Source organism: Fringilla coelebs (assembly GCF_963513975.1).
Source record: "Fringilla coelebs genome assembly, chromosome: 12".
In the NCBI taxonomy this organism is placed as follows: Eukaryota; Metazoa; Chordata; class Aves; order Passeriformes; family Fringillidae; genus Fringilla; species Fringilla coelebs.
Window position 1 is genome coordinate 14,536,949 of NC_140038.1, and position 11,501 is coordinate 14,548,449.

At 51.7% G+C, this 11,501-nt stretch overlaps 1 protein-coding gene across 1 annotated transcript; it reads left to right on the forward strand.

Annotated features, from left to right (window-relative positions):
* Nucleotides 1–3,231: 3,231 nt before the first annotated feature.
* RHCG (Rh family C glycoprotein) lies at nucleotides 3,232–10,817 on the forward strand (the record flags this gene model as incomplete). The annotated part of the gene is made up of 10 exons (XM_084213673.1): nucleotides 3,232–3,418; nucleotides 6,811–6,997; nucleotides 7,298–7,448; nucleotides 7,789–7,936; nucleotides 8,312–8,478; nucleotides 9,153–9,290; nucleotides 9,638–9,774; nucleotides 10,316–10,440; nucleotides 10,590–10,663; nucleotides 10,752–10,817. The coding sequence occupies 10 exons, from the start codon at nucleotides 3,232–3,234 to the stop codon at nucleotides 10,815–10,817; spliced, it is 1,380 nt and encodes a 459-aa protein (XP_084069799.1).
* Between the last annotated feature and the right edge of the window lie 684 nt (nucleotides 10,818–11,501).

Consider the following 11,501-nt stretch of genomic DNA (forward strand, 5'->3'; position numbering starts at 1 on the left):
ACTCAAACCCCTTCTCCTTTCCTGCCCACCTCAGTGCATTTGCTCTGGAAGCCTCTCCAGCTCTTGGGAAAGCCAGCTGAGCCCAGGTGACATTGTTTCCCAGTGTGACAGCCAGAGTTGCTCACACCCCTGCTTCTTGTGCTGTCCCAGGTTTGTGCTGCTTTCACAGACATTTGCCCTCTCTGCCTGCTCCACAAGGACACTGACTTCCCTCTCAAACAGTCCTTGGGTTCTTTCTGGACAATCATTTACTTGCTGGTAAATGCTGTTTCTTGGGAGGAAGGAGAGAGCACAAGAAAAATAATTTGTGAATTTGGCTCATGTGTGGTTGTCACTTTGATCCAGATAAATTTTTTATTTTTTAGCTCAAAAAAGTCTTGCCTTATTTTGTCGTGTTTCCAACATTTATCTCCAAGGGACACTTCATGGTGGGGGCTGAAAAAAAGTGATGAGAAAGCCCAGACCTAACTGAACTGTTTGATCCCCCTTCATACCACCACTCTGTTCTGCCCCAGTGGAAAGTTTGTTTGCCTTTCTGCTGAGCCAGCCTGGAAAAAAAGTTTTGTTTTGTATTGACTCAGATGCTTTGCTTTCAGGTCACTCCTCAAGGACCTGCACAAGTAACAAGTCACCTTTAATACTGGGCGATGCCCACAGTCTCACCTGTGCTGCATCAAGACTTCCAAGACTCCCCAAATCCTCATTTTCCAGTGCCTTCTCCACCCCATGGTCCCAAAGGCTACTGGTAGTGATTTGAGCACTGATTCTGGGGAGCACCCATTCCCTCCTATCCAGGGTGAAGTTGCCCCAAGGCCTCCAGGCAAGAGGGAGGGATTTCTGTGCTTTAGATTTTGTCTCTACATCATTCAAGCATGTTTAGTTCTCATAAAAGTGAGAGACCCAGCTGGGACCAGTACTGTACAACCCTCACCCAAGGTAACTGAGATCTGGACACTGCCAGACCTGGTCCCACATCTCTTGACCAGAAAGACAAATGTTCCTTCTCCCCCAGCATCATCCCAGAAATTTTTGGGGGAAACCTCACAGCTCTTTTGGGTGCTGGACATGATGGGCAAAATTCTGCAGTGGAGCAAGCTCACACCAGCCTGAAGTTTCCAACAGGACATTTAAGCACCTTGATATTTGTGACTGAGGCATGGTGAAACCTGCCCTGGTGTCCTACCACCCTTGTAGGGTGGGTGCAATGTTGATCTAACCCATCGTAGGAAGTGCTCTGCCAGCCCTGCTGCAGACACATGTGCTGGCACAGCCCCATCAGCCTTCCCAGTGCTGTCCTGGCCCTGAAAAGGAGCCTGGTGAGAAGCTGGTCCTTTAATGGGCTCTCACAGCCAGTGGAGCATGCCAGCCCTGATGGGACTGCAGTGACAAAGTGCTGATCTGCAGGTTGATAAGGAGGGGCAGTGCAGCAAGGTGAGACTATCAGACCAGCAGGAAAGCCATTAGCCTTTGTTCCTGGCCTCCACACATGGGAAGAGGGGCTGGGGACAGCAGGTGGGACAGAACTGCTGCCTCTGGGGTCTGCACAAGGGCTTTGCAAACTGCTTTTCTGGAGACTCTGCCATTTCATTGATGGCATAGATTAGAAAAGCTCTGCAGTTGCTCTTTTGCTAAAGCGATCACAAAGTGTAGCTGCTGGGTGGCTACAGTACCTAAGCAAGTTCCCTTTTGTTTTAAAATGCTCCTCTGTGCTGCCTTTTTGAGGTGTCTAAAGGCTGCCCTAGGGCAGGGCACAATACCAGTCTTACCACGTAGCTGGCACGAGAACATGCAACTGTCAACAGTGTTCCAGCAATTAGAGATCAAGTATTGTCTGGGGATTTCAGCTTCCTTCTAGCTGGAGATCTTTTGTATCCTGGTGTGTACAGCCCTGCAGATGCCCTGTGTAATGGGAGACCCAAAACCACACCCTGAGCAGCATTGCTCGAGAGGGAGCTCGTCCTTCAGACAACAACAAAATCCACTTGCTTTGGGTGTCCCCAGAAAGTGACCCCAGTCACATGGAGCTCTGCTCGTGCAGGGTAAGGGCTGAGGCAGATGGGCTTCTCTCTTCTTCCCAACACTGTCTCTATCCTGCTGCCTGCATGGGTTCAAATGAGGTTGGAGGATGATTTTGTGTGGCCGTCAGTCTCTTCAAGACCATCCACAGCATTTTTCTGCCATCTGTCATTTTGAGAAGAAAGCACACAAGAAAAAATAATAAACTCAAATTATTGCCTAATCAACACCAAAATCAGTGCTGCTTGCTCAGCCTGCGGGCCACAATTAGATGCCATCAGCAAATTTGGGCAGCTTGCCTGGGCTGCAGTCTTTCATCTCTGGAAGACTGACAGGCAAACCAGGGATCTGCAGGCAGAGAAAGGAGCTGGGATCTGTTTGAAGGACATGCCTGGCTCTTTGGGGAAAGAGCACATAATTCAAACAGTAGGAAAAATGGACTTTTGTGTTTATGTTTGTTAATTAAAGGAAAACCATACTAGAGGAGGGGGTGTTTAGGCCTCCAGCACCATCTCACAGTACTGCCCTGGTTATGTGGCCCCAGCTCAGTTTGCCTTGCCAGGAGGATGCTCTGGGTAAATCACTTTGGGAAATTATGGAACACGTGTCACTTGAACATCCTTACAGCCTTGGCGGGGGCATCACGTGTCTGTGCACTCATGCAGGATCTCGGTACCTGGTTTGAAGCGCACACCTTCCTCTTCCTCCTGTTCTGCACCTCAGCTGCTTCTCCAAAAGCCAAGAGCTGGAGCAAAGGGCAGTGCCTTCACCCACAGTGCCAGCTGGGGAAGGGGATCTCAGAGCTGGGGAGGGGGTGAGGGGACAGAGCTGATAAGGAGGGGACAGCGGCCATCAAGGTGCTCCTTGCCAGGGGCAGGGAAGGGGTGTGGGACTGGGCAGAGCAGGGGGCTGGACACTCTGAGTCACACTGGCCTCCACATCTGCTGGTCCCCGTGGAGGCAGGGCTCAGAGGTGCTCGGAGCAGCTCAGAGGAAAGGTGCTGAAGCCTGTCCCTCCTCCCGGGGAGGAAGGTGGGTTAGAGGAACAACCCTGCTGAAGCTCCAGTGCTCTGAAATGTGATCCTGCCGGAGGCACCTCCCTGGGCCCCACCTCGCCCTCCCTGACCTATATATGTGCCCGGCCCTGGACGACGCGGGGGCCGCGGCTCGCTCAGCCCCCGGGAGCCCCTGCGCAGGGACAGCCCAGCACCCGGGCATGGCGAAGAACACCAACATGCGCTGGCGGCTCCCGCTCGTGTGCCTGCTCTGGGAGGGGGCCATGATCGTCCTCTTCGGGGTCTTCGTGCGCTTCGGCGCCGAGGCTGATGCGCACTGGGAGGAGGAGAAACGGGAGATGAACCTGACCAGTGACATAGAGAACGACTTCTACTTCCGATACCCCTGTGAGTATTCTGGAAGCCTAATCCTTGTGCTGGCTGGGCCCCATCCCATCCCATCTCATCCCATCCCATCCCATCCCATCCCATCCCATCCCATCCCATCCCATCCCAATCTATCCCATCCATCCTATCCTATGCTATGGTACAGCCTGTCAGAGGTGCTGCCTCCACCAATTGCTAGAAGGTCGTGCTCTTGCCTTGAGGCTGGCTTGGGGTTCACCAAAGAACCAGAGAAAGGCCTCATGGCCCGCCGGTGCCTTGGGGCTCTGTCAGCAGGGTACCGTGACGTCTTCTTTCCAGGAATAGGGCTGACGTGTTCCCAACACTCTGCAGCTTTCTGCCCCCTCCCTCAGCTTTGGATCAGAGCAAGCCTTTCTGTGCACACAGAGGAGCGGCTGTCGAGATCCTGTGACATCTTCCTCCTCTTCCTCCGTCCACCCCCTCACTTGTGAATTACCCTTTAGACTCTGGCATTTTGGTGCCAGAGTCCTCCTAAGCTGCCAGGTTCCCAGGGTTCTTGGGTTCTGCATCACAGTGACACAGAAATTATTCAGAAGGTTAAAGCTCTTCTGGCCAGCCAATGCCTCTGGGTGGCTTTCATCTCCAGGGCTGGTCATCTTTGTGCGCCTTTCAGAACAGGCTGCTTCTGTAGGCAATTGTTTCCAAGGAAGCAACAGGCCTGAGTCATGCATCTATTTAGAACATTTCCATTAAAAACACCTGCTAAATCAAAGGAGCTATAGCAACCTGTGGCTGCTGAGGATTAGCTAGTTGAGAGAAGGATTTGCTTACAGAAACCCACTGCTCAGTCAGCCTCCGGGTTCATGTATGGTCGTGGCTGCCCTGGGCTCTTCCTGGACATCTGCCCTTGGGACCAGCCCCACAGAGGTTGGTGTGAAGCAGCAGCAGTGCCTGAGGGCTGCTCTTATCACTGGTGTGCTGGAAGGACATCAGGAGTCCAAGAAAGAGTGTGTAGGAGCTAAGGAAGTGACATCTCTTCTGTCCTCATATCCCACTCCTGCTCTGCAGTGCCAAATATTCCCCCTCAAATGGCAAGATGGATTCAACACAGCTAAATCAATCTGAGGGCAACTGCTCAGTTTAGCTTTGAATTACGTTTCTGTTTCAGGCCTGAGGAAGAGTTCACATGCCCAAAAGCACAGCTGTTCTTTCTCCCTTATCTAATCAGAAATTTTCTCTCTCCGCAAAGATGGATGAACATGACAAGGTGGCCAATCCCTGGAATTTTAATCCTTGTGTCCATCCAATGCTGCTCAGAAGACTGTTGTGGTTGATCACCCGAAGATCATTTGTACCAACATATCTGTGACCACTGCTGTCCACAGCACCTGTCTGCAGTGGCAGAGTGATAAGAGTGACAAATGAACAGGTCCTTCAAGCCAGAGAAGATTGGGAAGTCAGGCAGAGGGAAGCTGTCCTGGTTTCAGGAAGCCAACATGCGGTTGTGTCAGTGGTGCCCATTGCCAGGCCCAGTCAGTGAGACAACTCCTTCTCATTTTGGATTGCACGTGGATATTTTGTAATCAGTGACTCATCTTCTAGGGGGAAAGAAATGAGATTTTTTTTTGTCCCTGAGAGCATTCCTAAAGCCCAAACACTTATTCTTGATAGTTATGGCAATTGTCCTGCCACAAAAGCAGGATTACAAAACCTGTAGGGCATGGCAATGCCTGTACAGCCTCTGAATGATAACAATGGTATTCTTACTAAGGGAAAACAAAGGCAGGGGTTAGAAAAAGGTTTTAGATTGGGTGTGGTTTAAAGAAAGATCTGCTCTTCCTCCTGAGTTCATACAGGGTCTAACACAACGGGATCCTCTGGGTTTTGAGAAGGTACAAAATCCACAGCATTAACTCTGACCTGTGTATTTCTGCTTTCAGGATGAGAGAATGAATATATGATGCAAATGGCAGCAGATTAATCTAGCTGTATATTGTGCTGCTCACACTGGAAAAGAGAGAGGGGAAACAAATACAGCTGCAGAGGGAAAGTCAATGGAATTGTGTGGTAAAACCACAGTAACAGATTGGTTCTTAGGACATGTGGAGAAGTGCTTTGGAAGTGACCTCTGCTGAACAGTGCCAGCTGCGGATCTCGTCTCCTTCCTTTTTAAAGAGTGATTTTATAGACATGGGGGACATCTTTTAAAAGCAATCAGATTAGCATGGCACTACACAGCTTAAGCCTGTCTAAATGCTCATCCTTAAACAAGTTGCAAGACCTTTTAAAGCACAAAATGACAAAACTCTCAACTTCTGCAGAGCTGCACTTCTCACAAGCCTTCACCTGCCCTCAGTGGAAGTAGCAGACACAAGCCCTGTGGAAATGGACCAGGGGCTGATGGATTTCAGCACAGTTTCGGGGTAGAGCAGGCTTGCAGCCACAGAATTTCCTTTGCCCTGAGCTTACACCCTCTCTGAGTGCACAGACTTTGCTGGATGTAGTGGCTATAATGATTTCTGCACTGCAAAATGCAGAACATTCTGGTTTAGCTCCCTCAGTGCTGTATTTATCTGCTCTGCAGCATGGTTTTGCTGGCAGGAGTCTCCCAAGGGGGATCCCAGCCTGGGTCTCCTGTTCTTTCCATTGGCTGAGTGGCCTGCAGTGTTAGGGTTTGCATGGTTCAATTTGTAAGTATGCAAGCGTTTCAGCTCACTTAATTGCAAAGGAATGCTTATCTGATAGAAAGGTGCAGCATTAAAAAGTACAGCAGGTTTACTGCACCAAGAAGGTCTTTCAAGAGGCTCACACAGATCTGGTTTCCCCCGGGGAAGGGCATCTGAGGGGCTCGAGTGAGCAGGTCTGACCATTAGTGGGAAGAACTGGGTCTCTCTGGTTTGAGCACTAAAAATCTCACACGGTGGGTTTCTGCTCTCAAGGGTATTTTGCTGCTGATTTCCGAAGCATTTAAAAATGTATTTGTAAACTTTCCTTGTTCTTGTGCTCTCCTTGCTCTGAGCCATCAGCAGGACCCTGCACTGAATGGACCTACCCAAAGTGGCCATTTACGTGTTTTAACAAAACTTTACTGTTCATTTCACGTGATGGCTTTGAGTTTTTCACAAAAGGAGAAAAAACAATCTGAATAGAAAAATGTTTTCCTTTGTACACTCCATTACTCTCAGGTCTTCTTTTGCACACAGCTTTTAGTAAACATTTACTTTAAAGGCTGAGCCTTTTAACCAAAAGCCAGTTTCTAAAAGCTGAGCCATTTTCAGACTTAGAAACATGGGGACATGAAGCAAACACACATTTTCTCTTGAATTCCCCCCCTACTGCTACTGATGTAATTAGTTTCTTTTCAACACCAAATGCACGTGGCACTTGCAGCCCTGCTGTCCTCGCAGAGCTGACAGTCTCTTCCCTCTGCACAGCTTTCCAGGATGTCCATGTGATGATCTTTGTGGGCTTTGGCTTCCTCATGACCTTCCTCAAGCGCTATGGATTCGGAGCTGTGGGTTTCAATTTCCTCCTTGCCGCCTTTGGGATCCAGTGGGCTCTCCTGATGCAAGGCTGGTTCCACTCTTTCAAGGATGGGAAGATCCTCATTGGAGTGGAGAAGTAAGGAGGAGTTGGGCTCTGGGATGGCACCTCTGGCCTGGGCAGTAGAAGAGCTGGAATGAGAGCCAAGCAGTTGGCAACACCTGCATGTCAGTGCTAGAAACACATATCATCCCCCTTACCTGAATAATGTTAATGTGGGGGTGTGAGGATGGGAGGAAGGTCAGTGGGAATAATCCAGGGATGTCTCCTAATCACTTCTTTGACTTCAGGTGGGGTCTCTAGACCTGGGGGTGGGTAAAAGGGATTTACAGAGAAGTTTTTCCTTATTAAACCACAATTTTCCTTCCCTTTTTCCAGCCTGATCAATGCTGATTTCTGCGTGGGCTCTGTGTGCATCGCCTTTGGGGCCATCCTGGGCAAAACCAGCCCCATACAGCTCCTTGTCATGACTTTGTTTCAAGTCACACTCTTTTCAGTGAATGAGTACATCCTCCTCAACCTTCTTCATGTAAGGCTTTAGGTAGTACCTGCTTTGTTCTGCTCCTTTCTCTCTGCACCTCTCCAAACTGTCTCCCTTTGCTATGGCTCCACCAAGCCACTGCCTTCATAAGCACTTAAAATGCAAGAATTCAGGCAGCAAAGGTAGGTAGATTGTGAGGGAGAGGGGCAGTGGGTCTTGCTTCCCTGAGAAGGGACATCTTCTGGGGTTTTACACATAATCCTGGCAATCCAGGAGTGCTGGGTCCCTCTCTCAAGTGCACAGACAAGCTGGGCATGATGAAAATCAAGACTCAGCTCCAGAACAAGTGGTGATTGCAGAAGAAAATCTCTGTTTCCCATGGCTGCAGGTAAAGGATGCAGGTGGCTCCATGACCATTCACACCTTCGGAGCCTACTTTGGCCTCACGGTGACACGGATCCTGTACAGACCCAACCTGGAGCAGAGCAAGGACAAGCAGGGCTCCGTGTACCACTCTGACCTCTTTGCTATGATCGGTGAGCCAGCTCTCATCCCGGGGTGCTGCTGCATGGGGAGCACTGGGCTGCACAGGGCTGGTTCCTCCTGCGTCTCTGGGAAAAACTGAAACTAGCATATGGAGTTGAGGGGCTCTGTATCCCAGAGATCTTTCACATTTCAGAGTTACTCAGCTCCCTTCATCAGTGGCTGGGCTGAGATGGTGCCTGGGAAGATAAGGATGCATTTTGGTTCCCTGGCCAGCCTTTCCTGATGCTGGTCTCATCATGTGGGGTGTGGATCTGGGGAATGACTATGGGATGTATTTTCCCCCTGTGCAGAAGAGGTTTGTTTTCAATCCCTGTATTCTCTCTTTTCCCTTTCTCTTCCTCATCCCATCTGCCCCATCCCACCAGGTACCCTGTACCTGTGGATGTACTGGCCCAGTTTTAACTCAGCCATTTCTGACCACGGGGATGCCCAGCACAGGTCTGCCATTAACACATACTGCTCACTGGCCGCCTGTGTCCTCACCACCATGGCCTTCTCCAGCATGCTGCAAAAGAAGGGCAAGCTTGACATGGTAAGATGGGAGAAGAGAGCCCTGCACTGCCCCAGGGACATATAATGAGGTTGATCAAGGGTCTAGGAAACAACTGGCACCTGTCTTTTGCTGAACAGACACAGGGTTTCCAGGGATGATGGTGAAATCAGCACCCAGGCAGAAACTCTGAGGCTATATTGAATAAGAAAATGGGAATGGGTCCTGCAGGGCTTGAGGTGTGGGGTGATGCCCTGCCTGTGGTGGGCCCAAGTCACAGCAGGGACTGGACTTGCTCTTGGACATGTTGCAGAGCCCTTTTTGGCAGTGCTCCCCATCAAACAAGGCCTGCGCAGCAGCTCGTGAGCAATCGGGGGGCTGACTTGTACGTGTTGGATGTGTGGGTGACATGTCTCTGTGACAGCAGAGCTTGCATGACACACGGGTGAGACAATTTCCATCTCATCACAACTCCCCACCCATATCTGTGGATGCAAAGAACGTGTGTGGTACAGGGAGTGGGAGTCTCTGTGCACCTGTGCTACAGACAGAAGCTGCCTGTTCTTTTCTTGTTTTTCACCACCAAGTAGGAAAATGGGCCCTGATATTTCCTCTGGAAACATTTTCAGAGCTGATTCTCCCGCTTTGCCATTTGCACCATCCCTGAGCAATTGCAATCTCCCTGAGATGCCAAGGCAGAGTGGTTGCTCCTGCAGGTGCACATCCAGAATGCCACGCTGGCCGGCGGCGTGGCCGTGGGCACCAGCGCCGAGATGATGCTGACTCCATATGGCTCCCTCATTGTCGGCTCCATCTCTGGCATCGTGTCCACGCTGGGCTATGTCTACTTCACGGTGAGTGCTGCTCGAGGGGCCTGCAGCCCTGGTCCTGCTGAGGAGACCAGAAATAGATTCACTTCCGTTTGACGGTTCCTGCTTTCCAGAAACTCTTGTGAGATGCACTTCTGTCTCCTTTTACTGCCCCAAAATGCTCAGGAAGCTTCAGACTCCCAATAGGAGCGTGTTTGGAGGATATGTTGTTAGTTTATCTTGAGCTTGGCTCACATCTTTGTCTACAAGCCTTTAGGTCTTTAATGGGACACAATATCTCTCCTGCTTATCCCAGTCCTCCACGGAAGAAACTAATCCTTTCCAGGGCCACACTCAATTCCCTGATCTCTCTCTACTTCCCTTCCCCTCAGCCTTTTTTGGAGTCCAGGTTGCACATTCAAGACACATGTGGCATCCACAACCTCCATGCCATGCCAGGCCTTATTGGGGGCATTGTGGGGGCCATCACAGCAGCTGCAGCCACGGAGGATGTGTATGGAAAGGAAGGGTAAGATGGCTTGAAAATCTTCCCTGAGAACAGATTTTACTTGAAGCTCTGTGGGCTGGGAGCAGGGAGCAAATAACAGCTTTTGTTAATAGTTCAGAGTTGCCCAGAGCTATCCCTCAAAAACATGAGTTGCACTGACTGCGTTTGGCTTACTGAATTGTAACCTCATCTTATGCAGCTGGCTCTTGGTGGCCTCATAAAGTAAGTGAACCACAGTCCTGCTGTTTGGCATTATTCTGGGCCACAATGGAGGGGGAAGTGCTTCTCCCTCTCCCCTGCATTGTTTTGTGGGGTCAGGTAAGGCTAAAAGTCTGAATTACAAAGAGAATGTTTATATTTTGGGCTCCTCCTTGGTAAAGCTTTGCCAGGGGTCAGAGAAAGAAGTGAGGGGTGTTTTGGTCATTGCAACGCTCTCTTGGTCCACTGCAGAAGAGGGATGGGGCTAGGGAAGAGCTCCCAAGAGAGCCGGGTAACATGGTTCCTCCGGAGCTGGGGAATGCCTCCTGCCAGGGGCAGTCATCGCCATTTCTGCCCTCGGCAGGTTCATCAAGGCTTTTGACTTCACGGGCGTGTACCAGACGCGGACGCCCAGTATCCAGGGAGGCTTCCAGGCAGCCGGCATTGTGGTGTCTCTGCTGATGGCATTTGCTGGGGGAGCCATCGTGGGTAAGCTGGAGGGCAGCACGGAGAAACAGCGGCATCCATGTGCCGGATCCATCCGGGGGGACAGCACCGAGCGCCGCCCTAGGGCTGCGTTTGCCCCTTGGGTGGACCACCCGCATCCCCCCGTGCCCACCGCTCTGCCCTCCTCGCAGGGGGCATCCTGAAGCTGCCCATCTGGGGAGACGCCGCGGCCGAGAACTGCTTCGAGGACGGCATTTACTGGGAGGTGAGCGGGGTGGGAGCGGGGCGGGGGGCACGAGATGGCGCTGTCGGCCCGCGGCCCGGCCCGGGGGGCTCAGGGGGCTCTGCCGCAGGTGCCGGAGGACGAGGAGAGCGACGTGTACCACATGCACAACCCCGACAAGCCCGCCTCGCCCTGAGCCGCGCCCCGCCGCCCGCCCGCCTTCCCCGCCGCAGCACCGAGCCCTGCTGTCGCGCCGGAGGATCGTCTGCTCCCCGTGACCACAGGGCTCTGCCCTGCTCTGCCGCTTTTGTAACGAGCTGCTGTGGATATAATAAAGTCGTGTTCTTCTTTCCAGGCCTGTGCTGCCGTGTGTCAGCGGCCGAGCGGGATGGGATGTGCGGCACAGGGATGGGATGTGCGGCACAGCAGCTGCCAGGAGAGCTCTTGGCTGCCCGGGGCAAAGCAGAGGCACTGGGACACTCCTGCTGCCCTGGGGACAAAGTGGAGGCATGAACGGTGGCAACACAGGCTGGGTGTATTAGACAATGTATTAGATAATGCAGTCTGGGCAGGTACTTGGTTTGGGAGCTGGCACCCTGAAATGACAACCTCCCCCACCGTGGGAAGCACAGGCTGGGCTGGTTCTTTTTGAGGAGGGGATGCTGGGGTGCAGCAGCTGAGCCTCTACTCATCCTGCCATCCACAGCAGGGGTGAGGGCCATTGTGAGTCCAGCTACACTTCTACACAACGGCCTCTGCCATCACCTTCCCTTGAGCTGCCCTACTGAGGCCTCCATCAGCTCCTCGGGAACCTTGCTTGCATGTACAGCACAGGCTGACAGGACCCTTTCCTCCTTTTTGGCTTCATCCATTTCTTCCA